The sequence below is a fragment of the Talpa occidentalis genome, unplaced genomic scaffold (genome assembly GCF_014898055.3).
Source record: "Talpa occidentalis isolate TD23 unplaced genomic scaffold, MPIMG_talOcc4v2.1 talOcc4.10, whole genome shotgun sequence".
In the NCBI taxonomy this organism is placed as follows: domain Eukaryota; kingdom Metazoa; phylum Chordata; class Mammalia; order Eulipotyphla; family Talpidae; genus Talpa; species Talpa occidentalis.
The window spans coordinates 32,154,471-32,179,089 of record NW_023600993.1 but is presented as its reverse complement, the minus strand read 5'-3'; the positions used below and the strand labels follow the sequence as shown (position 1 = coordinate 32,179,089).

Below are 24,619 nucleotides of genomic sequence, written 5' to 3'. Positions count from 1 at the left end.
ACTGAAAGGACCCAAACGCTCCTCAATGAGGAGATGGGCAAACAAGCTGTGGTGCAGGCACATAATGGAATAGTGCTCAGCAGGGAAAAAGGACCAAAAAATGATAATGCAACAACGAAGACAAATTTCACAGGCATGATCTGAGTGAAATAAGCCAGACAAAAGACTACTCCTGCTGACTCTTGCGATTTGCAGTAGTCTCTAAAATGACTGCAGATACTGAGGTCACAAACACCAAACCATGGCTCCCAAATGGAAATACAGGATTAGGGTCCCTAGAGTGACCACTGGCCACCATATTTTTATCAACCAATCAACATATCACCTTGTTTTCTTTGTGCTGAGGTGTAAAGATGCCTCGTTTAGTATATGTTGTTGTATATCCTGCAACAGGTATATTGCTGTTGTATACATTTATTGTTGCACATATTAGGTTGTCGGAAAAAATCATGACGCATATGTCGTGACTTTTTCCGACAACCCAATACTAAGCATGTGCTGCTGGTTGACGCGGCAGGGACACTTTTCTTCCTGACCCGGCCTCTTCACTTCCTTTGCTCTCCAGTAAGCTTGGGCAGAGCTGCTTCTCCCCACACACACACACCCACACCCACTGTCAGGAGTGGACAGTCCAGAGAGGTGGCTGCAGACACAGGAGCAACTTCCAGCTCCCGTCCACTCAAATTTTTAGAACTAACCCCCTCAGCGAGCCAACAAAGAGGCCCTGTTTCAGTACTGCCGCTTGAGAGGAAAAGCTCAGCTATGTCAGAACAGGTCCCAGACAATCGGGCCTTTGGAAGCTGCCTGGAAAGCCATCCTGGCTTGGCCACCCTCCCCCGCACAGGCAGCGGCTCCAGAGCCCAGGCAGAGCAAGAGCAGGGCAAGGGCCACCTCTCTGGACAGGAAACACTGTCCTCATTCCTCTCACGAGAGCCAGGGGATGGGTGTTCTCGTGTGATGCTCTGCCTGTACTCCCTAAACTAAGAGTGTGTTTTTAAGGTCCTGGAAAGTTGGCTCAGCTACAATCACCCCTGCTCCCTCATGCCCGGTACCTCTACCTTGGTAAGAACACACACGCGGAGGCTGAGTGAGTGATCCTGCCACGCCTGTACCAGGCAAAGGCCTCAGGAAGCCTTATTGGGGGCGGCAAGTGGACAAATCACAATCTCTTTGTTTAAGCATTTGTCGGTTTGAACAAATCAACTGAGCTTGACTTTCACATGGGACAAGGTAAAGATGCTCCAAACTTTCGGGAAAGCAACCACAAGTGCACCTACAGGAAAGTAATCCCCACAAGCCATAGCCTGTTCTGAGTGCCCTTGGGGCACAGTGCGGTTCATCAGGAAGCACCAGCAGTAACTTGACGTTTTCAAGTAGCCACGCTTAAAAAGTAAAAACAGACGAAACTAATTTTAATAATACATATATTACTTAGTCCAATATATCCAAAGAATTCGCATGTTAACATATAATAAATATTTAAGCATGAATGAACATTTTACATTGTTTTTCATTTAAAGTTTTCAAAATCCAGAATGTATTCCAGACAATGCATACCTCAATCTGGACCAACGTGCTTCCTGAAGTGCTTAGTAGCTGCCTGTGGCTAGCGGCTCCTGTACTGGACAGCATTTTAACTTACTCCTCACGACAACTATGCTCCATTTCATTGATGAGGAAACTGAGATACAAGAATGTTGAATAATCTACCCAGAGCAGATCCAGAGCCCACAGATTTATGTGGCATTTCATTCCCACAAGCAGCTCCTCAAATTCCGATCTCAGATCAGATAAGAACACGCGTGCCTTCTAGCACATCAGCCTGCTCCCATGCAAATGTCCCCGAGACTTTGGTGAGCTGGTCCCTGGACCTCTGCAAAGTTTCCACCCAGACAAACCATGGCATCCGAGCACCTCCAGTCCTCAGCTACTCAAGGCCCACACAAGAGCTCATCTGAGTAACTAGTTGGCTGAGGGATGGAGACAGCTGGCCCAGCACTCCTGCCTCCCTGGCACTCCCTGGCATTCCTGGCACGTGAGTGCGTGCTGACTCTGGAGCTTGTGCCCACCACAGCAGCAACATCCCACTCAAAGCACTGGCAGTAGGAGGAAGCCAGGGACTCCCCTTCCTGCGCTGGCCTGGGTGTCCACTCATTCAGCAAGTCATTACTGGGCATCTGCACTGTGCCAGTCACTGCCCTGGGCGCTGGGGATACAACAGTGGACAGGAAATACACCCCACTCTCACGGAGCTCACATTCCAGAAGGGGGAGCTATGCGATGAGTCTTTGGGCACAAAGGAAGCCCCATGAATTCTGAGTCACTCTCTTGTACAGCAGGAGCTCTATACTCAAGGGATAAGTTTAGATGTGGTGATGAAGAGTCTAGGGAAGAACAGGGGGGAGGGCAGGTGAGAGTGAGTGACACACCTGAAGTTCATGCCCACCACCCCAGGACTCCAGGGTGCCACCCTGCCAAGCAAGACTGGAAGCCATCCATTCACCCAGAGACTCACCCAGGTTACATGACTGAGATGTCCTTCCCAAAATGTGGTCAGGTCCTAAGGTGGCCTTAAGGAATAGGACTTCTCCAAGTTTACACACTTTGGAGGCTCAGATGTCCAACATTCAGCTTCTTCCCCAGGTCACAAGTCACGTCACCCATATCCTTACCCAGTAAGCTCATCCTCCAACTCTGACGGGGCTGTCAGACACGGGTATCACAGCTGCCACCAGGCACCAGGTACCGAGAAACTACATGTGTAGCACTCCCTGTTCCTCAGTCCTCTGGTGAGCCAACATCAGCATTATCACCAAAACATTTCAAGCTTTTATTTTGATTACATAATATTATAAACGCATAATGCAATTCACACATTCAACAAATACTTCATGAGCAGCTTCACCAGGCCAGGTCCTGCTTTGTATCTTGAATTTTATCACTAATTAGGCATTTGATTTTATTTTCCTTATTTCTTAAGTGCTACTTCATCCAATAACTTAAATTTTTTCCCTAAAAGAATGTAGTTTTGACTCCACGGGTGAGGTCCACGAATACCCAGCAGCAGTGGAGACAGCACTCCAGGCTACCTCTACAGCGGACGATGGTATCTCAGAGGAAGCGGGCGGGCCAACTCAAAGAAGTACCCGCTGCCACCTTCCACCCTGCCCGGGGTGTGTCCACTTACACACGTGTCTCACACCCACTGCACCCCAGGCTTTTCCAGTGGGTTTCTGACTCCACTGGAAGCAAATAAGACAAAAGCTTGCAAGCACAGCCGCACACACCGCACACACTGTATCTGAAGCAGGTGCTGTTCCAAACACTGGCATCCTCAGCCAGGAATAGCCTCCCAGCCACCAGCCCTGATCCAAAACTGGTTCTAGAGGCCCGCAGCACAGGGAAGGAAACAGAATTCCAACGAGCACAGGACATCCAGTCCCAATGGGGGAGGAAGCTGAGGGCACAAAAGTGAAGCAAGGTGCCTGAGCTGGCACAGGCGGGCAAGTGGCACAGCAGTCCTGCAACTTGTTCTCCTGCTGCCAGCACGCTTAAGGTGAAGACAACTCTTCGGCAAACACCCTGGAGCCTAGCCACGGCCGTCAGCTGGGCTGCCCGAATTCCATCTCTTGCTAAATTCACTACCCCACTGCATCATCAGAAAGCAATGTGAACACAGTGGAGGAGAGGGGGACAAAGCAGGGGACAGTTAGGCAGATGGCAAAGCCCCACCCTGACGCCAGTCCCCTGGGCGAGTGCTGACCATCACGTGAGCCAGCACGGCCACAGCTTGGCTCCACCCTGCTGAAAGGAAACCATAAACAGCCCATGGGGAGGTTCATGAGAACAAGGAAGCTGCAGCTGTGGTCAGAGGAGTTTTGGGCAGCAAAATGCAAATCTGCAACCCGCTTGCTATGCTGAATTGACCATCACATGCTCCCCCCTGAGCCTGCAGTGATGTGTGCTCACCCAATTCAGGGTCTGCATTCTAAGAGGGTGCTTGTCCACACTAACTAGGTCCTCAGATTGCCTGGGTCACTGAACCTCCTAAGATCAGCTGCAGCCCCATGCTAAACTCAAGTCCCCTGCACTGGAATGACAGTACCATGGCAGGCTTCCAGAACTTTCTTTATGTTACAACATATGTGGGGGAGGAAGCTAGGTCTCTGTTAGGTTCCCAACCGACTTCCAGTAATTGGGAATAACCAGTCCTCAATCTCCTGGGACACCCAGAGCTGAGTCACAGAACAAGAAACTTGGAAGGAACTTGGCAAGTCTAAACTCAGGGCTCTCAAAACTCAAAAATAACCTGGCTATGGATCTCGAAGTATTCCCTTTGAAACACTTAAGCAGTAAGTCTCCAGCCTTCCAACGTGACTCTGAGGTTCTGTGGCCAGCTGGTTTCCCTAGGAGGGGACAAATGAAAAACAAAACCTGGAGGAGATATAAATATTTGCTGGCAAGGACTCCCCTGCCGTTGACGTGCTTTGGAAGTGCTGTAGGCCTGTTTTGTTTTAGGGTAAGGTTTCTGTTCAATCTGCCAGATGGGCTCTGAACATCATTTCATCCGATGTTGGGTCTTAAAGCAGTTCCTCTCGTAGTCTGAGATTGATACTGATCCTTACACCAGGATATCCTGGCTGCCCCAAGAAAAGCAGGGGCCGGCACCCCCCCAGTCCTGTCACACAAGCACCCCCTGGGCATGGCCCACTCAGCCAAACCCACCTTCAGAGGAACACGAGAAATCGGAGGCTGGAGGGCCATCAGCAGTCCAAGCCACTGGGCGGCACGTGTCTGTTCTCTGAGCCTTCCTGGCTCCACTGTGCCCTGCAGGGAGTGGCTGGCACAGGCTCCTGGCCCCACGAGGAGCTGCTGCTGCTGCCCTGGCATGAGTGCAATCCAGCTGCTCCCGCCAGCTTGGGCATCTCTCCACACCCTGCCTTCCTCATTGCCCCACCAGAGCAAGGGAAGACCCCAACTCTGATGTACTCATGGCCACAGGCCCCTCCTGAGGTTCCCTTGGTCAGAAAGCCAAGGTGCTCCCAGGTGGGAGGCACAGGGTGGTGATCACCATCGTTAACTCAGGTATCAGGCGGGCGACTTAACGTCTGTATGCCTCAGTTGCCCATAAAACGGGGATTAAAAAAAATAGGGTTGTTGGCAGAATTAAACAAGTTAATATGTGTGATATCTCACAAGTAAACATGTGAGATACTTAGAAAAGCGCTGGTACAGTGCAACTGCTCAACAATTTTAGCAAAACTATTGCAGAGCCATCACCCCAGCTGAAAATCCCTCCTCCTCCCCCCTCACACCCTGACTAAAGCCCCTCCATTTCTTCAACAGGCAAAGGGGCCTTGACCATGCCAGGAGCCGAGACCACTCTCCTGTGTCTGTGACCAGGTCTGACACCCGGGCCTGCTGAGGACAACACAGGAGCCTGCGGAGGAGGTCTGGAATGTGCCAGCAAGACACGGTCAGCACTGCCAGCTGTCCCTCTACTGAGGCCCCCAAGTTTAATGAGAATGTGGGCTTCAGCAGGCCTCTGGGGCTGGCGACCACCGTAACACCAGTAGCTGGCCAGGTTTGGCTGTTCCCTAAAGTATATCATTAGTCCTTCTTAATCTCACTTGCATCAGACACAGTCTTCTGAGCAAAACAGCCTCTAGCTCAGCAAATACTTCCACATCTGGCCAAAGAACCAAGAACCACAGGGCATGCCGCACCTGGCCCCACAATGGACTCACGCACTACTGTCCACTACAAACCACACAAAATCTGAAACTGATGACCCTAAGGGAAGCAGGCATGTCAGTGATTCAGGTTCTTATCCTAATTGTATGTATTTTCCAGATATTTAAGTATCAACAACTATTATTTGCGATGTAAATGTAACCATATGCAAACATAACCATAACTGAAATAAAAAGTGGTGTTTAGGGCCTCCCCGGTGGCACAGCAGGTTGAGCACAGTGCTGTAAAGCTGTCCACAGCCTCTGCTGTAAAGCTGTTCCATTCCTGGCCAGCCAGGGAGATCCCCACATGGAGCCGCAGACCTCTCCTGTCTTGCCCGCTGCTCCCCTCAGCAATGTCTTTGGTCCATCTGCCTGTTCTGCTCCCCGCTTTGTCTCTGGTGAATTCTCTCACCCTCCCATGCCTATGGCCTGTACCCCCGTGTTTGTATAAATAAATAAATCTTTAAAAAAAAAAATGGTGTTTAAATTCTGTAGAGGTCTGGAAGGAGGGTGGGATGCTAGGTCATTCTGCCTCTATCTTTCCAGGCTCTTCTCACTGCTGACAAAGCTGTTGCCCAGTTCTGTGTTTCTTGGTCAATTAAGATCCAGGCATTTGATTGTCCCCAAAGCCACTGCAACAGAATTTGGGGCCACGAAGAGTGCTCAGAGACCATTGGGCTCAGCAGAGCGAGAGCAGGGCGCCCACTGTCACAGCTGGGTGGCTGGGAGGATCAGACCCAGAGCACTGGGTCCCCCGGCTCCCCAATTCCTGTCTTTCTTCCGCAGTTCCATCTCCTCTGTGAGTCGTAAATCAACATATATAAAAAAAATAGAACCAAAAAAAAACAAACATCTGGCAAGAACGGTCATGTCAAAGGTCTGTTTCACACTCTGGATTATTAATGGAAAGAGCAAAGAATTAGATGGAAAAAAACAAGACATTCTTTCCTGGCCACAGAGGAATAGAGCAGAAACATACTATCCCAAGAAGGGGAGGACCTCCGAGAGATGGGATGAGCCCAGGCACACTCCCTGGGAACCACGTCAGAACTGCCCAGGACACCCACCCGCCCCCCCAAGGTCACAGGTGAAGACTGTACCATGCGACCAGGACATCCGCTGGGGACCAGCAAGGGCAAGTCCCCGCGGTGGGAAGGACCAGCAAGGGGCTGGTGGGATAGGAGCCGGTGAGCGTGGCAGGGCTAGGGGGATGGTAAGAGCTGAGTCTGATCTGCTAGTCTCCCTTCCACAGCAGGGACCCCAAAGCTAAGAGCATGGCGGAAACCTGACTGGTACACCTCGCTGACACAGAGAACACAAGAGATAAACCTCCGTGGGGGAAGTTCCGGAGCTTGCTGTGTCCCCCGTGAAGCCTCTGAAGAGCTCGTTGCTCAGGGAGCTGGGCACAGGGTGAAAGTATGTGATGAAAAGTCCATCCCTTCAGAGAACACAGGCAACCACTGGACAGCCCAGCAGGCGGCGGGGGAGCTGGCCCACACTGGCAGCACCTGCTCCTCGCCACCCCAGCCTGAGATGCTTCCTGATCACCCACACGTGTTCCACTCATCCCCAAAGCTGCCACGGAATGCTTTCCAAACATACCATTCCGAAAGGTTTTGGAAGCTTCAAATCACACAATTGCTCCAAAACTCACATTTGCTATCAGAAGCCAGGACGCTGGGTATCTATGGAGGGTGGTGGTGACTGTCAGGGGGCACGAGAGTGGGGGTGCCTGTCAGGTGCTGGAGACTGTGGTATGTTCACTCTGTGAGTTCATACAATATGGATAATTATACATCAACAAAGTAAAAACTACACGCCTCCGTGATTAGGAGGGGATGGCCAACTGGTCGGTTAAAGACGCACATACGCCGCCCAACTTCGAAAGGGTTGGGTGTCCCGACCTCGGGACACACCCCTGCAGGGACAGGCAGAACTGAAGTCTTGGGTGTCATTTACAATGGTGACCTGGAGGCCTAGAAAAGTACCTCCATGGCAACGGGAGCCTGGATTCCAGATCCAAATGAACACTGGGTATCTCCAAAAAAGGCTCTGGAGGCAAGTTCCCAGCTCACTGAACTCAGGCGTGCCCACTCGCAGACAGACAAGGGTGATGAATGATCTGCTACCTTCTTCCACTGTAGCACAAGGTTTCAGTTTACTGAATACCTGATATTTGGTGGGTAACCGGGGCTTGTGGGGTGCATACCGGCCCCTGTTCTGGAATTCTGGAAGGGCTGCTCTATTCCAGGATTGCTCCGTGTTATTTCCTTTTATATGAAAACACTCTGAGACTGCTCTCAATTTGCCATATAGGCTGGAAATAAGCCCCATATTTCAAGCATCTGTTGCTAGCAACATTGGATCAATGTTTGGTCATGAGGACAGTGTGGAACACAGTGTTTAAGAGCCTTCAGGTGGGAAGGAGTAGATAAGACATTTTGTGGCCTCTGTTTGCACTGCTAATTTAGCCTCCAATGCTAATAAAATGAAATCCAGTGCTGCATAGGCTCCAGGTCCCTGGCAGGGACAGGACTATTCCCAGGAGGCATCATGCCTGGGCTATTCCCAGCAGGCTCCTAGGCTAACTAGGGCATCAGTCACTACAATTTCCTGGGTTCATTACTGTAGCAGGAACATCCACTAAAGACAGGAAAATTAAAGACAACGTCAGCCTCTTCTCTCCACGCAGTGGGGGGTGTGAACCTACCCATCCACTTGCTGAGTAAAGGAGACCCTGGAATCAACGAATCCTCCAGAGACACCCACAGCAGGGAGGGAAGGCACAGGGCCTTCTGGTCCCGAGAAAAGGTCTGAAAAGGACAAGGAATCCACTGATGCCTCTGAGGCAGCTGGATGGGGAATGAATTTGGAGGGGCAAACAGAAAGCATCTAACTCAGACCTGAGAGCCACCTAGTCCCACTGAGCATGAGGTCAGAGCCCCAGTTGGAGTGGCAGCACCACCACTTATACCTGTGTGGTCTCGAGCAAGTCACAGCTTCTCCACTGTGAACAGAGAATGATGGGCTGTGGGGGTTAGACGGCAACACCCACAAAGTGCTTCCCCGTGCCTGGCACGTCACCGGCACTCAGCAGACAGCTGCTGGTTAACTTCATGATGCCCAACGTCACAGCGAGTGAGTCTTACCTGCCAGGCAGTGAGGGCTGTGGTAGACTCTGCCATGCACCCCCAGATCTCCCTTCACTGAGGGAGCTGACCCAGAAGCTGTGGGAGCAGCTGGAGGCAGCCCTTGCCTGCCAGCCCCTTCCAGCACTGCCATAGCTGCAACCTCCTCATCCCAGGTCACCCCCTTCCCCGGGTACGCACATCTGAGGACTGACCCCTGGGGGAATGCAAAGGCCAGGCCACCTCGTCCCAATTCAGGACAACCCTGAAGGGTTTTTCCAGCTCTTGAGCTCGCTGTGGGTCAGCTCAAAACTGTCAGGCCTGCACCACAATTTAAGTTCCCCTCTCCCACTCCTGCTTCCTCCCCTCCTTCTGCAAGGGGAGGGCCCCAACAGCACCCCTTGAGAAGCCCCCTGCACACTAAACTCTGTTTCTGAGTCAGCATCCTAGGAAGCCCAGCCTGGGACAGGTGGTTTACTTGAGTCCTTTTCCTTAGAAAGGCAGGAGTGGTCCAGTGCGAGGAAGACAAACGGACACACAGTGGAGGGAAAGGCCAGGGAGAGAGCAAACAAAAAGCTCCCCGAGCCCCTCACTTCCTCCAGGACTGAAACAGCAGTGTTAAAGCAACAGCCACGCCTCTCCCAAGTGAGGCCTCGGGAGGTAAGAAACCAACATTCTCCAAGCAGCATCAAGACTTTGTCCTTAGTTCTTTCCTCACAAGGAGGACACACAGAGGCCACCACAGAACACCTGAAGAAGTGAGGAGGAGGACCCATCACCTCCCCTGGACCACACTGTACCAAACCCACGAGGCATCTGTGGAAAGCGCCAGAAAAGTCCTCAGTGATGAACTCATCAACTACTGGAAACCCAGGTGTCTCAAACCTAAGACTTCTCCAAGGTGGTGGCCAAGAGCCATGAGCCCTTGCACAATGTCAAATATCCACAGGGACCCCTTTTGTTTGACCCAGGAAGGTAGCTAGGTGACCAACCCAAACCTCTTCTTGACTTTGCTGGAATTACACTGACTCTGGGGTCACACCACCCTCACTGTCTCTGGCGAGAGCCCTGCATCATGAGATATTTATTCTATTTGGAAGTAAAATGTCATCATTACTCAATAAATGTACCATGTTGAACAGCTAACACCAGTCCTAGGGGAAGGGTAGGCATCAGCTGTGGCAAGCCCCTCAAATGGTCTAGCCACCTCACTCTAGAGATGAGGGGGTGAGGCCTGGAAGAGCACAGGATTTGTTCAAGGGCCCACACAAGGTTAGGCTAAGAACTGACTGAGCCAGAAGCTCAGACAAGACTGTTCCGCCACCTCATGGCGGTCACAGGAGAACACACAGAAACTCGGCTGCCACAGCAGGTATGGGGCAGCCCCTCCCAGGCCATGGCAGTGCGGTCACTGGCACAAGCTCTGCAGAGAGTAACAGGGCAATACTGAAGGACACCAAGCCCCTGACCTCGCATTCCCACTCCTGGGAGTTTATCCTACACCCGCACCGGCACCTTGTGGGTGGGCCCTTCCGAAGGTTCACAGTGAGGGCTGAAGACATGAGCAGGGGCACATCCACACAGTGGGACTAAGCCCACCCAACACGGGCTGTCGAGAGACTGCCCAGGCATGGTGCCCAGCAGGCCAAGGAAGAGCAGGTGGACAGCAAGCCGGCACTGTGACGGCAGACACACACAGTGCCACCTCCCGCAGGCCACGCCACTGGAACCTGGGAAGGGACTCATTTTGTACTGCATGTGTTTGTGTGTCTTTAGAATTGCCTAAGTGAGTGCAAGACTTGTCAGAATATAAATTAAATGATTCCACCAATACAAAATGTTCAGAATATGTGGGGCCTCCCCGGTGGCGCAGCGGGTTGAGCGCAGCGCTGTGAAGCAGCCGGTTCAATTCCCGGCCAGCCAGGGAGATACCCACATGGCGAGGCAGACCTCTCCTGTCTCGCCCGCTGCTCCCCTCAGCAGTGCTTTCGGTCCATCTGCCTGTTCTGCTCCCCACCCTCTTTCTGGCGAATCCTCTCACTCTCCTGCGCCTTTGGCCTGTACCCCAGCTCTTGTATAAATAAAATAAATCTTAAAAAAAAAATGTTCAGAATATGTAAATCCACAGGCAGAACACAGATGGGTAGCTTCCAGGGGCTTGGGAGAAGGAAGTGGGGAGCAAATGCTTTATGGGTACATAAAGCTTTGGGGTGATGAACATGCTTGGAAACTAGACAGAGTTGGTGTTCGTACGACATCATGAATGTACTCCCTGCAGTCAACTGCTTATTTCATAAGTTCTTTTTGTTATGTGAATCTCACCTCAATGTAAAAAGACATAAAAATTAATGAACGATATTTAATAAGATGTTTTCACATCTGTTAGGATGCAGCTGGGCGAGGCCGGGTAGTGTGGCAGTTGTACAGGGGGGTGCAAACCCCTGCTACACCCAGTACTGCTTCTGAGAATTCGGATAAAGTCACCTACTGCTTCTGAGCTTCAGTTTCCTCATCAGTGAAATGGACAAATGACAGAACCTGCTTCCTAGGGTTGATGCCACGAGGAATTAGGGTGAGCATAGCGCCCAGCACCACCCCAGTCCCCAGGCCTCTGCTCCTGCATTTCCCTAAGCAGATGCAGGGTCCATTCCCTCCCCTCCTTCAAGTCTGCCACATTCTTCAGGGGATCTTTCCTGAGCACTTGACTTAAAATTGAAATTCCCTTGGAGCCCACCTGCCCCTTGGTTCCAGGCCACCCCTGCCTCTATTTCTCTCCCTAGAACTTGCTGGTTTATTTTCTTCATCTCCTGGCCTTTCTACCACACTGTCTGCTCAGCTTCTGTCTGTCCCGTTAACTATGTACCCCCAGGCCTTGAACAGCTCATGGCCCAAGGTGGTTGCTCAACAAATACATGTTGAATGAAAGAACGGTGCTAGCTAACACCGCCCCTCTGATCCACTGTCTAAACTTGCCTCCCTGAGAAAATAAAACTGCTGCTTTATTGTTGAATGAGCTTGAAATTAAACAAAAGTTCACATTTTAAAAACCACAGTAATATTTCCATTTGTGTATCATTCTCAAAGGGGGAGAGGGTTTGCAAAGGAGACAGTTCACAGTAAGATAGAGCTGCATGCTCTAAAACTCAAACCAACAAAGTCACCCCGGCCCCCGTCCAGTGGTGTGAGAGCTTCTTCCCAAGAGGTTCTCAGGAGGAACAAGAACACAGGCTGCTAGGGGCGCTTCCAACCATCCCTGCCAAGCACCTGGGACAACATCGTATGTTCACAGAGAGTAAGGACAGACTGAGAGCAGCAAGTCCATCACCCTCTCCTTCCAGAGTCTTCCTGTCCTGCCCCTGCCCTCCTCCACTGAGCAGAGCTGCAACCCCAAAGATTCGGCTTCCACCGGTTCTCATGACTCAGATGGGGAAAGCATGGCCCCAATTATTCAGAGTTCAACACTGAACAAGACCAAAAACAACCCTCAGAATCTTCTAAAAATAGGCTGTCTTTCTAGTTAGCACCCTAGGAGACCACTAACTACATCATTACTCAACAGAACTGAGCTGCTCTCTTGCTGTCTCCAAACTCAGTGGAGAAAAAAAAAAAGCTGAAGCCAGCAGTCTCCAAGACTTTGTGGTTTAAAAAAAGAAAATAAAACAAAAGCCTTGCCAATTTGAGAAAAATCAGTAAGGAGCATCTTCCACCCTTTCGAGAGTCCTGGCTGTTGGTGCTCCCTGGCTGCTGGCTGAAGCTGGGGGTGGGGGTGGGGAGGGGGGTAGGAATTAGGAGACACCTAGTCCACAGGTTTCAAATCTCCCCAAATGTCAGGATCACCTGGCTAGCTGGTGAAAATGCTGCTGCCAGGTTCTGCTCCAGAATTTCTGACATAGTCCAGGTTCACATTTCTAACCAGCTCCCAAGCAAAGAACTGCTGCTGGTCCAGAGACTGTACTTTGGGAAGCACTGATCTAGAACTTGTGTTTCACCTGTCTCAACTACACACAGTACCAGCAGGCAGGCAGACACACACACACTGCTGTGGAAATATACTCTGTCCAATCACTGGCCCTCAAAGAGTCAGCCTATTACTAATGACGGGACACCCACGGGGCCCTGGACCTGAGAAAGCTGGCTAGTTTCTGCTGCCAGAGGTCCTAAATCACACCAGAAGCTCTTGAGATCCAAAATCACAGGATCTTCCTTTTTTGAGCGCAGTCATGAGCAATCCCAATCCACTTCACCCTTTACATATGAGTAATCTCAGCTGCAAGGTCTGCTTCTGAGCAAGGATGCTTTCAAGTTTCCCAATCAAGAAGAAGCAGCTAAAAGAGGAAGCCAAAAAACCAAACAAAACCAAACCCAGGCAGCACTCAAGGAGAGCTACAGCCTCCCTAATGGGGAACACATCTCTCCGTCTCGGGAACCCCAACATCTACGGAGGGCATCTCCACCGACCTCTCACTTACCAAAGTAATCGGCCTTCGGGTGAGCATCCATCTCACGCTCCAGACGCTGGGTGAGGGCTTCTAATTTTAATTCAGCGGCTGAAAGTCCGAGGTCAGAGCCTGGGATGAGGGTCTGGCAGGGCAGCCTCACTCTGGGAGGGCTGGGGCTCTCTGGGAGCACAGCCCCCAAGCTGCCATCAGGGGACCAGCCAGAAGGACCTTGTTTACAAGATAACTCAGGCGGGGTGGACATCACTGGATGGACAAGGCCGGTGGGGCTGAGCTTGGGACCAATGCCAGGGTCTGTGCAGCCAGGCTTGGGACCCAGGCCAGGGGCGGCGACCGCCTGCAAATTGTCTGTGCTGGCTGGTGAGGATGCCGGGGTAGAACTAGAAAGGTACGATTTGGGCCCATCCTGGAACCAAGGTGGAGGCTCCACGGTGGGTTTGGGCATCATGCCTGAAACCTCACTCCCCACCTCTGAGTTTGTTCTTGGAAGAACTCCTTGACTGGAGCAGCTCAGGGCCACGGGTGCTGAGAAAGAAGGGGTTCGAGGCTGAGCCAGCCCCAAGAAGGCCCCATTCTCTGGGCCTGGAGAAGGAAGGCCTGGGCTCACCCGCTGGAAGGAGGCTGTGGTCCAAAGTCCTGCTGGCTTCTCACTGCCGCGGTCACCAACACCATCTTGGCCTCTCTCAAATGACCTGCTGGAGCTCAGGGAGAGCTGTGGCTGGTATAGTTGATGGTCCCTGGAGGGTTTGGGCAGTTGTGGGTCACCCCCTGGGGCATGAGGCCACCCACCCCCTACACCTGGTTTGATACTGGTGGACATCCGTGGTTGTTCGTCCCACTTTGGGCTTGCCACGGAGAGGTTGTCATAATAGTCTCCATGGGTAAGGCAGGAAGGATCCTCACAGGGGCGATGGGAGGCAGGCATCTCAGAATTCGCTGGGCTTTCCTTCGAACCACAGTCCTGGCTGCCATTCCTCATGTTACGGGCATATGGCCTGGCCCTCTGCTCCTGGGGTAGGTACAAGGGCTGCCCAGAGGCAACAGAGGTGGATGTCCCAGGAACCACTGTCGAAGCTGCAAGTGGGGGCTTGGCTGCACCATCCATGGTCTGCTTGCTGCCGACACCAGCTTCCCGGTGAGGCTGTGCTCCTGGGCGGCCCCCACCATTGACAGGGCCCCGGACCCCTCTAGGCAGAGACTCCTCCTGCAGGAGCTGTTGCTGCTGCTGGAGGTGTATCTTGGCCATTTTGGTGGCAAACACCCTGCGTGTTTCCTCAAACTCCGGGTTGTTGCCTGCACCCTTGTCCACTCGGAAGAGTCCATCCTTGGAGGCCTCGTACATGTTCAAGTCCTCGATGAATTTACTGGCCTCCAGGCCCAGGTCATCATACTTATCCATGATGCAGACCAGTGTCTGGGCCTAGCCCAGGTGCCAGGTATGAATGTGTAGGCAGGTGGGTGGGGCAAGGAAGCTGCTGACAAGGGTGGGGGTCAAGTCCAGCCGGGGGCAGGGGCAGGTAAAGCCTTCCACCTGGCCACCCTAAGAGTCATGACCCCAGGTCTTAAGAGTCCAGATGAAGTTGAGGCCTCAAGGCCAACTGGACCAAGTGTGCGTCCAAGTCCCGCTCCCCTCCGGTGTGTCCACGTGGAGGGCTGCTGGTGGCGCTGCAGGGTCCCCGCCTGCTCTGCAGAGTTCTGTTACTCAATTCGTAAAAGAAAAATGAAAGGGGGGGGGGGGGAAATCACATCCTCCTTAAGCAACCAAACTCGGAAACCCACAACAAGACAGCCGCCGCCCGCCCGTCCCGCGGGGGCACCGGCGTGGCGCGGCCCGCGGCGCAGGCAGTCCGGGCGCTGGGTCCTCCGCGCGGCTCCGGGCCCCGAGCTGCGATCCGGCGACGCGGAGAGGGCGCGCGGGCCGGCGGCCGCGGCAGGAAGTTCACGGCAGCCGGCGCGGGCCGTCCATTGTCCGATGGCGGCGGCGGCCGGGCGCGCGCGGGTCGGAGGGCGGCGGGACGCGGAAGTGAGGGCGCCCAACGCCGGCCCGCCGCGCGGAGTCGACCGGGCACGTTCCGCGCCTGCGAGGGGGCGGGGGCTCCGGGAGGGGGCGGAGCCCGGCGGGGGCGGGGACTCCGGGAGGGGGCGGGGGCTCCGGGAGGGGGCGGGGCCCGGCGGGGGCGGGGACTCCGGCGCGGGGGCGGGGCCGGCGCCGGGCGGGGTGACACGGCGGCCCGGCCCCCGGCCGGTCCCGCAGGCGGCTCCCGCGCCACAGCACGGGAATGACGCGGGGGTTCCCCTCGCCACCGTCAGGACGCGAATCCCAAACCGGCCCCGGACCTCCGTCGGGCCCCGCCCCGGGCAGCGCGGGGCTGGGGGTCTGCGCGCGAGCTCGCTGCGGGGCGGCCTGGCAGCCGGTGGGCCCCAGACGGGCGGCGTGGAGTTTGCGGGAGTCTGGACGCCACGCACCCCTCGCCCCACCGGGCCTCATTTTCCCGCTGCCGCTCGAGGCAGCCTCTGCCCAGACTAGCCAGCTGCCCGGCTCGCCTAAGGTGCAGGATTGAGCACCGGGGTGTCACCCGCAGGCTGGGCCTGCGCTCTCTTTGACAGGTAGGGAGACTAAGACACAGAGGGGGACGGATCTGCGAAGCGTGCTCAGGAGACCAAGTCCTCAGAAAGGGGGACAGGACAAAGTCCTGTTGTTCCCCAGAGCGCACGCATTTGAGGTTCTTAGTGAAACAATAAAATCTCTTGCTTTGGTGGCTCGTTATTCCTATGGGGATTTCTGAACCCGAGTAGATTAGTGACCCAGGGGTGAGGACATCTCTCAGTAGAAGGCTGCAGCCCTCTTGGCCTGACCCCCTCCCAGTATTGGGGATGGAGCTGACAAAGTGCTAGAACACATGGCCATCCCTGTGCAAAGTCTAGCAAACCCAGAGCCAATTCGTAGGGGTTCAGTTCTAACAGCTGGGACCCTGGTACAGGAGCCACAGACACCAGCCAGGTCCTCTTGTGCAAATTATTCTTTCCACCCTAGCTTGGCAGCCACCTAGACCCATCATCCTTGATCTTGCCTCCCCCTTCACACACCCCCATCACTTCGATTGGGCTAGCCAACACAGTGGCATGCGTCTCTATAGCCAGGTTTCAGCTGCACAATGTGGGTGTGGGGAGCAGGTTTTTGCCAAGTAAGTACAGTGTAACTAAAGTGGGCAAGGGAGTTGCCATTTCTTCTGCCTAGAACCTATTCCCCTAACATCCAAGAACTCCCGCAATCCTCAGGTTTCTACTCAACAGTCATTACCCCAGGAAGTCCTCCTGGATACCCCTCTCTCCCTCCCCACCCCTAACTGACACCACAGCGAATGCCCTGTCTTCTCACTAGAATTTAAACTTCTTCGCCCATTTTGTTCATTGCTATAGCCTGAAACAGTGCCTGGTACATGACAGGGGTTCCCCAAATGCTTGATAAATGAATGAATGAGTCACTTAGGAAAGGAAATATAGGGCCTCCCCTGGTGGCCCAGGCGGTTGAGCGCAGCACTGTGAAGCTGTCCACAGCCTCTGCAGCACGAGTTCGATCCCCAGCCGGCCAGAGAGCAACCCACACGGCGCAGCAGACCTCTCCTGTCTTGCCCGATGCACCCCTCAGCAGTGTATTTCATCAGTCTGCCTGTTCTGTTCCCCACTCTGTCTCTGGTGAGTCCTCTCACCCTCCCGCGCATCTGGCCTGTACCCTGGTTCTTGTATGCATGAATAAATAAATCTTTAAAAAAATTTTAAAAAAGAAAAGAAAAGGAATTATAGGTGTTACCAGCTATAGGTCAAAAAAATTAATTGAAGTTAATGGTGACCCAGATTTGGGGAAACAAGGAAAGGAGGCTGTATTATTATTCCTGTAACTTTGTAAGTCACTACACATCTTTGATCGACATCATATATATCTTAGAAGAGTATAGCTAAATAAAAACGTGTATGCATGTGTTTGAACTTAAAGGATATTTGACTTAACATGTTTGCATACATATGTATATGTTTTTTATATAAGTGTAAAAGAATCATTTACTGAAGGAATTTGAAAAGCCTTCATCCAATAGCCTCTAGGCAGTAAACGGTGTCAGCCAGCTATGGATTCCCAGGGGGCCCATGAGGCAAAGGGCCCCTGTCTTTGGACAGAGCCCTGCTTATTTTGCAGTTAACTGAAAGGGCCTTTCTATCGTATTTGCTTGGCTACAGGGAATGTCCCCCACACAATGCAGTGTGTGTCCCAAAGCTGAAGAGCCACTTCAGGGGGAGCTCTGAAAAGAGTCTTTATATTTCAGCCAAGCAGATGGATGAAGAATTAACCTAGGGTCCTCTGGGCTCTTTCCATCCCACTGATGCCTAGAGAAAGCCAGGAAACGCTTGCCCCTCCAAATCGGTTTCCTGAACCTTGGCTGCTATGGTCCCAAGTTTCACTGTGGGATTGCCCCGTGAATGGAGAGAAGCAGCTTCGATGAAGGCCTTTTCGTGGTGTTTACAATGAGCCTTTGTGTTGTGATTCTCTGCCCTGGAAAGCAGCCCAGGCCAGACCCAGATCCTAGACCATGACCTAGCGCGGTGCACCCTGCCATTGCCAGGACACTGGGATGGCTCTTCACAGTCTCAGCCCCCCACCCTGGCTCTTCTGCCACACAGGAAGACCCAGCTGGAGGCATGTGCCTACCACAGGGCCCCACGTGGCTCCCCACACACCCACAGGGGAGGGAGGTGGCCCGCTGGCCCTGATCCAACCCAGCCATCTGCATGGAGAGCAGCAAAAAATGTTTAACGGGACAAAATGAACTGCAGTGCTGGCTTCTGAGTCAGCTCCAATCTCTGCTTACTCTTCCAAAAAATGCACTTGTATATGGTTTAAACTCAAAAGGTGCAAACAAGCACACAGTGAGATTAAGGCGGCCCCCCCACCCTGAGTCCCAGCCATAGGAGCCCCTCCAGAGACAACTGCTGTCACAGTGCAAAGCACAAGGCACGCATGTGTTTTTAAACACAGCAAGTAGAAGAGCACTGCCCTTGCTTTTTGCACTCAAAAGTGCTCTTGGACATAAGTTCACATGCACATGGCTCATTCTTTTTGAGGGTAATATTTCTCTCTCTCTTTAAAGATTAATTTATTTATACAAGAACCGGGGTACAGCCAGAGGCACGGGAGGGTGAGATAATTCGCCAGATACAGAGTGGGGAGCAGAACAGGCAGACAGACTGAAAATACTGCTGAGGGGAGCAGTGGGTGAGACAGGAGAGGTCTGCTGCGCCATGTGGGTTAGTGCCCTGGCCAGGGATCAAACTTGTGCTGCAGAGGCTGCGGATAGCCTCACAGTGCTGTGCTGTGCTTAACCTTTTGCACCACCATGAAGGCCTCCTCTAGGAACTTTGATCACCCCAACTTGGAGCCCCAGCACAGACTGGTAGAGCCCTTTGCTAGGCAGAAATGACAACCCTGGTGCCCGCCGTGCTCAGTCATTGACTGGGGGCTTCCAGGAGAGAGTGACCTCAGCTTCCCTGCTGCAGCTGGGGGCTCTCAGCTCACTATGCTCCCCATGCCACCTCCAACTTTCCTCTTGAAAGATCTGAATGGTGCATCTCCATGAGAGCCATCCGTATGGATGTACAGATACATGTGTGTATGTAAATTAGTTTTGTTTTACAAAATTTGATCATCTTGTACATACTGCTTGGTGATCTTCTTTCTACTTCATCTGTGTCACTGAGTACAATGGCACATTTCATTAAGTAATTCTTTCAAAACAAGGACATGTGCTTGAGCATCAGGGCACCAATAAGTTTCCTGAAACGATGAGCTAAATTTTGCAAAAAAAAGTACATAATGTATATTTTCCAAGAGAGAGGGCTGGTGGTTTTTCTCATATCCTCTGAGGAGTCCAAAAATGTTAAGAGCCACTAGCCTAAAACATGGCTTATGGTAGAGGTATGCCATGGCTGCTGAAACCAGTCGCCTACCTGTGGGCGACTTTCAGTTTTGGTTACAGTGGGTAATGATGTTCATGAGCCTTACCATAATAATATTGTTCCCTTAAATAACACTCCACAAAAGCAATGCTCTCAAAAGATTTGTGTCTCATCTTGAAGGCTTTTGATTCTAAGACCAGTTACACCTGATGCCATGACTTTCCCCAATCAACGAATGGGGGGCTGGATCTATTTTATTGGGGTAATAAAGTAGTAGAGAACTCCAGAATGCCAGAGGACTTGGGGACATTAGTGCTACATGTGTAAAGCAGCTTCAAAAAGTATCTGTGACACTGTCATTAATCCACTTGGTTGGGGGGGTGAAAGAGGCACCTCACAGTTTCAGGGCAGCCTGAGGAGAAATTGTTAGAGAATTGTTAGAGAAACTGTGAACTAAGGATCTGGGCATGGGCCAGTTCCTCATCTGCTACCTGGGAGGAGATGTAACCGGAGGCTGGATTGTGAGCCCTGGGAGAGGAAGCAAGACCGCCCTGTTTATTTTTGTCTGCCTGATTTCACATCTGCTGACATCTTCGCACCCACTCCCCTCCCTGTCTTTAAACCTCAACCTTTTAGGAGATAAAAATGGAGCCCTGAGGCCACAGCTATGTGTCATCTTTGGTCAATTTGGCACAATCTCTGGGGGAACCCAAAATGAAAAATACTGGGGAATACAAAATGCTCACAATCTTTTAAGCATGTTGAAAACAAAAAACAAAACATAAAACCACCCAAAACATGGAAACAATTTGAGCCAACGATAGACCACACTACATAATAGGGTCCACAGTATACCCAAAACATCAGAGGGCTGGTTGGAGCACTAATTTTTTTGTCAAAATAAACGGAGCTTTTGTGTCAAAAGTGATTTCACGGTTTGATTTCTTCTGAGAACATCCAGTCCTCACTCATGTTAAAGTTCCCCACTGAAACTCACATAACTGTGGGGCAGGTGAGCAGGGAGGCCCGGGGGCGGGGGGGGGGGAGGATAGTAGCCTCCCTCCTGAAGCTCCCCCCCAACTTGGGAACAGGCCTGAGGTAACAGGAGGGCTGGGAGAGGATTAGGCTATGGCCCTTTTGACCCACTGGCCCTCTGATCTCTGTGGTAAGGAGTACAGTTGCCTGATATCCCGGATGCCACACTGTGAGCCCTGGTGTGCTGAGTCCACCTCCATGGCCTTCTCCCAGCCCGGAGCTGATGACAGCTGCGACACTAAGGCAGGCCTGTTCTTGGGAGATCTCCCCCTCCTCCCACAGGCCACTGTGACCCCAGGACTCCTTTGGACAGCAATCTAAGGCCTCCCCCACTTCCTACCCTCACTTCCCGCATTGTGGTCTGAGGGTTCGCCTGACTTCCTCCTTCCCCCTCCTCCTGCTCAGGTATTTTTCCCGTGAATATCCCTGGCATGTCTATTCCCATCACAGTATTTGCTTCCCAGAAGACCCAAATGATCATACCTACAGTTTCCAGAAATTGATAGGAGTTCAGCAGACAGCCTTGGTGTTCATTGCCTGGAGGGCAAGGCCAGTCTTGTGCCAGTGCTTGTGTACAGTTGGGGTCATCACTTTGTCCCCTTCTGAAGAGACATTGCATCCCCTTGCCTTTGTGGTGCCTGCTGGGGGTGCTGACACTGAGCCTCAGCCTGTTTAATCGCGGTCCACCTGAGTAACTCTGTGCCTCGTGGGTGCCTCAGTGAGCTGGTGATTGCCATGTTCAAGTGCAAGTCAACATGTGACTTCACATCAGAAAACATAAAGGTCACTGGGGTGTGCTTGGAAGTTCCTCTTTTTGTTTGTTGGGGGATGTGACATCTATAGACCAGGCGTTCTGGGTGCCACAACAGTAGATCACTGGGAAAGGGAAAGAAGTGGAATAGTTGGGTCATTTTACCATTTACGAAGAAACTGGTACTTCACTTTTCTCCATGGGTTAAAAAGTCCTCTTGCCACTCACTAGTTTAGCAGATCTTGTCTCAAAGGAGAGCATGGGTCTGGAGCGAGTGGAACACGGTGAAAGCAAGCTAGAGATTTCAGACAGAAAAGAGAACTAGGTGGAGAGTGTCCCCCAAATGCCTGTCCTTCCTGGAAACAAGGATGTGCCCTTATTTGGAAAGGGAGTTGCTGATGTAATTAGTTGAGGTCATCCTGGAGCAGGGTGTGCCCAAAGCCACGACAGCTGTCCTTATGGGAAGAGACACAGAGACACAGCAGCTCATGAAACAGTCATGCAGCCAAAGGCAAGGAATGTCACAGTCTGCCCACCACCCCCAAAGCCAGAGAGAGGCAAGGAAGGATTTCCCCCTAGAGCTTTCAGAGTGCGTGGCCCAGTTGACGTTGAACTTGGACCTCTGGCCTCCAGAACTGTGAGAGAATCAATTTCTATTGTTTTAAGCACTTGGTCCATGGGACTTGGTTATGGCAGCTCCAGGAAACGCACACAGGACTCCAGCACAGTGGCAAAAATGGCACTTGGCCACTCTTCAGCCTCCTTCAGCCAGCCCTTTCGTGAGTGTTCAGACTCCCCAGTGAGGGAGATCTGGAAAAGCATTATAATGACATTTCACTCATTCATTCAACACATATTTAGCTAGCACGTGAGCTCTGTGCCAGACCCTTTGCTGATGCCGGCGATGCCTGGGAAAGAAAACACATTTACTCGCTGCCCCTGGGCTGCCCTGGAACTAAGGGAGACAGAGGCACATCAAAGGATCGCACAAATGGATAGAGAATCAGGCTGTAAAAAGTGTCAGAAAAGAAAGCAACTTATGTCTGAAGGCCGAAGGGGCAAGGCTTGTGAGGAGTGGGGGAGGCAGGGAGGACTCCATGAGGGGACATTTAAACCTGCAGTTGCTGGAGGCCAGCCGGGGAGAACCGAGGCACTGGGCTGGGGCAATGCCGGAGGGTGGGGCTTGGGACAGAGAAGAGCTCCCCGCTGGGAGAGGGACAGCCTCTTAGGGCTCGTTGGGGGTTCTGGGTTTATTCTAAATTCAGCAAGAAATACTCCTGGCTAAATCTTCACCCCAGGTGGTCATCCTTAGAAATGAATTTTCCAATGGGGAGCAAGAAAGGAGTTTGAATGAACAGCCATGTTGTCATCTCCAGGGGCCTGGTGGGTCGCCTTGGCTGATCACACGCCCACCCAGCCCTCCTTGGGTTGTGTTGGTGCAGACCTCACGCTGAGTCTATATCGAAAACAGGACACATCTGCATTCCAAACTGAGAGGGAAATGAAGGGAAGCAGAGCTCGGGGAGCAGCCCTCTGTCCTTGAAGCGTCCTCACCTGTAAAGTCCATGAGCTAAAGAGGGCCGTGTGGCTCAGTAAGAGCCCAATAAACCTTACTTTGGGGCAGTTTTTATAACTCAACAGTCTATGGGGCTCATCTCTTTCAGGGCTGCCTGGATCTCAGAGAGCTCTCCACTCTTGTGTCGGTGTCTCTGCCTTGTCCAGACAGCAGGAACCTAGGAGGGGTGTGTGGAGAGTGCAAGCAGGGAGAAGCCGGCCCCCTGCGGAGGGTCACCGAGTGAGTCAACCTGACTCAGCAGGCCCTTCCTGCTCTCCTCTTCCATGAAAGGGCATAAGAAGCCAGAATCCTCTGCCCGTTCCACAGGCCCCTGCCCTCAAGCACTGTTTCCTCATCACTCTTTCAGTTTCTCAAAGATGCTAACCATTTTCCTGTTGCCTGGCACCTGCCCGTGCTGTCCCCTCTGCAGGGGTGGCCTCACCTTCTAGGTTATAGCTGCCTGCCGCCCGCTGGACCTCTGATCAGAGATTTCCATCAGACCCCAATTACCCTCTGCTTCTCCCAAATAGAAGTCAAAGTCAATGTCCTATATTTCATGCGGGCACCATCTCGCCCCAGCTGCTCTGTCTCCCGTGCCAGGAAGACACATAGCTATTCCCTTCACACATAAGGACCATCTTCTCCCTGCAGAACGGGTGGCCCACGCACCCTCATTTTCATCATGTGTGGCTTGTGGCTCTGGCACTGTGTACAGATGGGAATAGTATTGGAGATGAGTTTACAAAGTGAAACTGGGCAGGCAGATGGCAAAGTACCACCGGTGAGGAAGGCAGTCTCTGGGTCACCTGCCACTCACACCACTCTTATCCAGTCCTTCTCTGATGGGAAGACAGTGTCTACATTTCTTTGAGCAAGCCTTAGTTTCATCTGGATATGCATAAAATGTTCCACATATGCTTCTCCTCCATCTTCAGAACCTGCCACACAAGGTCAATATTGTTTCCATACCTATAATCATTTTGCTGTCTCCTTATCAGAACAAGGTGTATTGGTCAAGAACCTTTCTGCTCAGGGCTCAACTGCAGTGAAAAACCCTGTTCTAAATGCTAGGTTGACCTCTTACCCCTCGGTTATTACACTCCTCCAGAAATTTGTTTGTTCTTTCAACAGTTTTTATATATTAGCCCTGACCCAAATAGCAACCATTATATATTGATGGGAAACAGAAGGAAGACACACAGTCCCTGTTCTTAAGGAGCATAGTGGTGAGTGGGGCGCAAGGAGACAGAAGACATAAAAAACCCAGGTCATTCTGCAGACATGTGGCAAAAGCAAGGAGGAAATGTAGGTAGTACAGGTGGTGAAAGAAACTTAACTTGGCCCAGAGGTTCTGGAAGGCTTCCTGGAGAGAAGCTCTGTTGTTGTGTCCCTGGTCCTCATTTAAGGGGATGAATAATTCTGAGATACCAGCACGTTGTCCAAGATCTCAACTCAATCCTGAAGCTTTCTCAGGAAACAAAGGACAAGAGGCCAAATATGACAAAAGATGCTCCCATTGCTCTAATAGCTCAGGAAGTTCCAAATCTGGGAGCTGTGAGATAGGAGCTGTGGGTGAAGGCCCAGTGTGGACGAGAAATTTATCTTGGTCATCTGAATAACCAAATACATAAATTTCATATAAATCACATTGCAGAAGCCTCGTAGATGGACAGTGGTGGATCTGGTGAAAAACAATGTCCTTCAGAAATCCAGTAGGTTTCTTCACAGAAAACTTCTTAATTGTCAGATGTCCTTAACTACCTGTTCAGAGACTATTTTATGGGAGGGAGAGGCCTTGTACCTACTCAGACTTGAAATCACACAAACAGAAACTACTGAAGTTATAACTGAGCTCCCACAAAGCTCAACTCTCTTGCTTCCTGACAGAAGAGAGAGCAAGTCCTTTCTGGAGGGAATAGTATACCTCTCATTCTCTACTATGCTTTTTTCTTATGTCTGGCATACACTTAAAGAAAAGACAAGATCTGAAGAAACAGAAACGTCATCTTCCA

The 24,619-nt window shown here is 51.9% G+C and overlaps 1 protein-coding gene across 1 annotated transcript in view; it reads right to left on the bottom strand.

Annotated features, from left to right (window-relative positions):
- LIMD1 (LIM domain containing 1) overlaps nucleotides 1-15,141 on the bottom strand; it is a 49,519-nt gene extending 34,378 nt beyond the window's left edge. The window contains exon 1 of the mRNA XM_037527678.2: nucleotides 13,333-15,141. Within this exon, the coding sequence (XP_037383575.1) occupies nucleotides 13,333-14,719 (1,387 nt within the window). The 5' untranslated portion in view covers nucleotides 14,720-15,141. The remainder of the gene's footprint in view (nucleotides 1-13,332) is intronic.
- Between the last annotated feature and the right edge of the window lie 9,478 nt (nucleotides 15,142-24,619).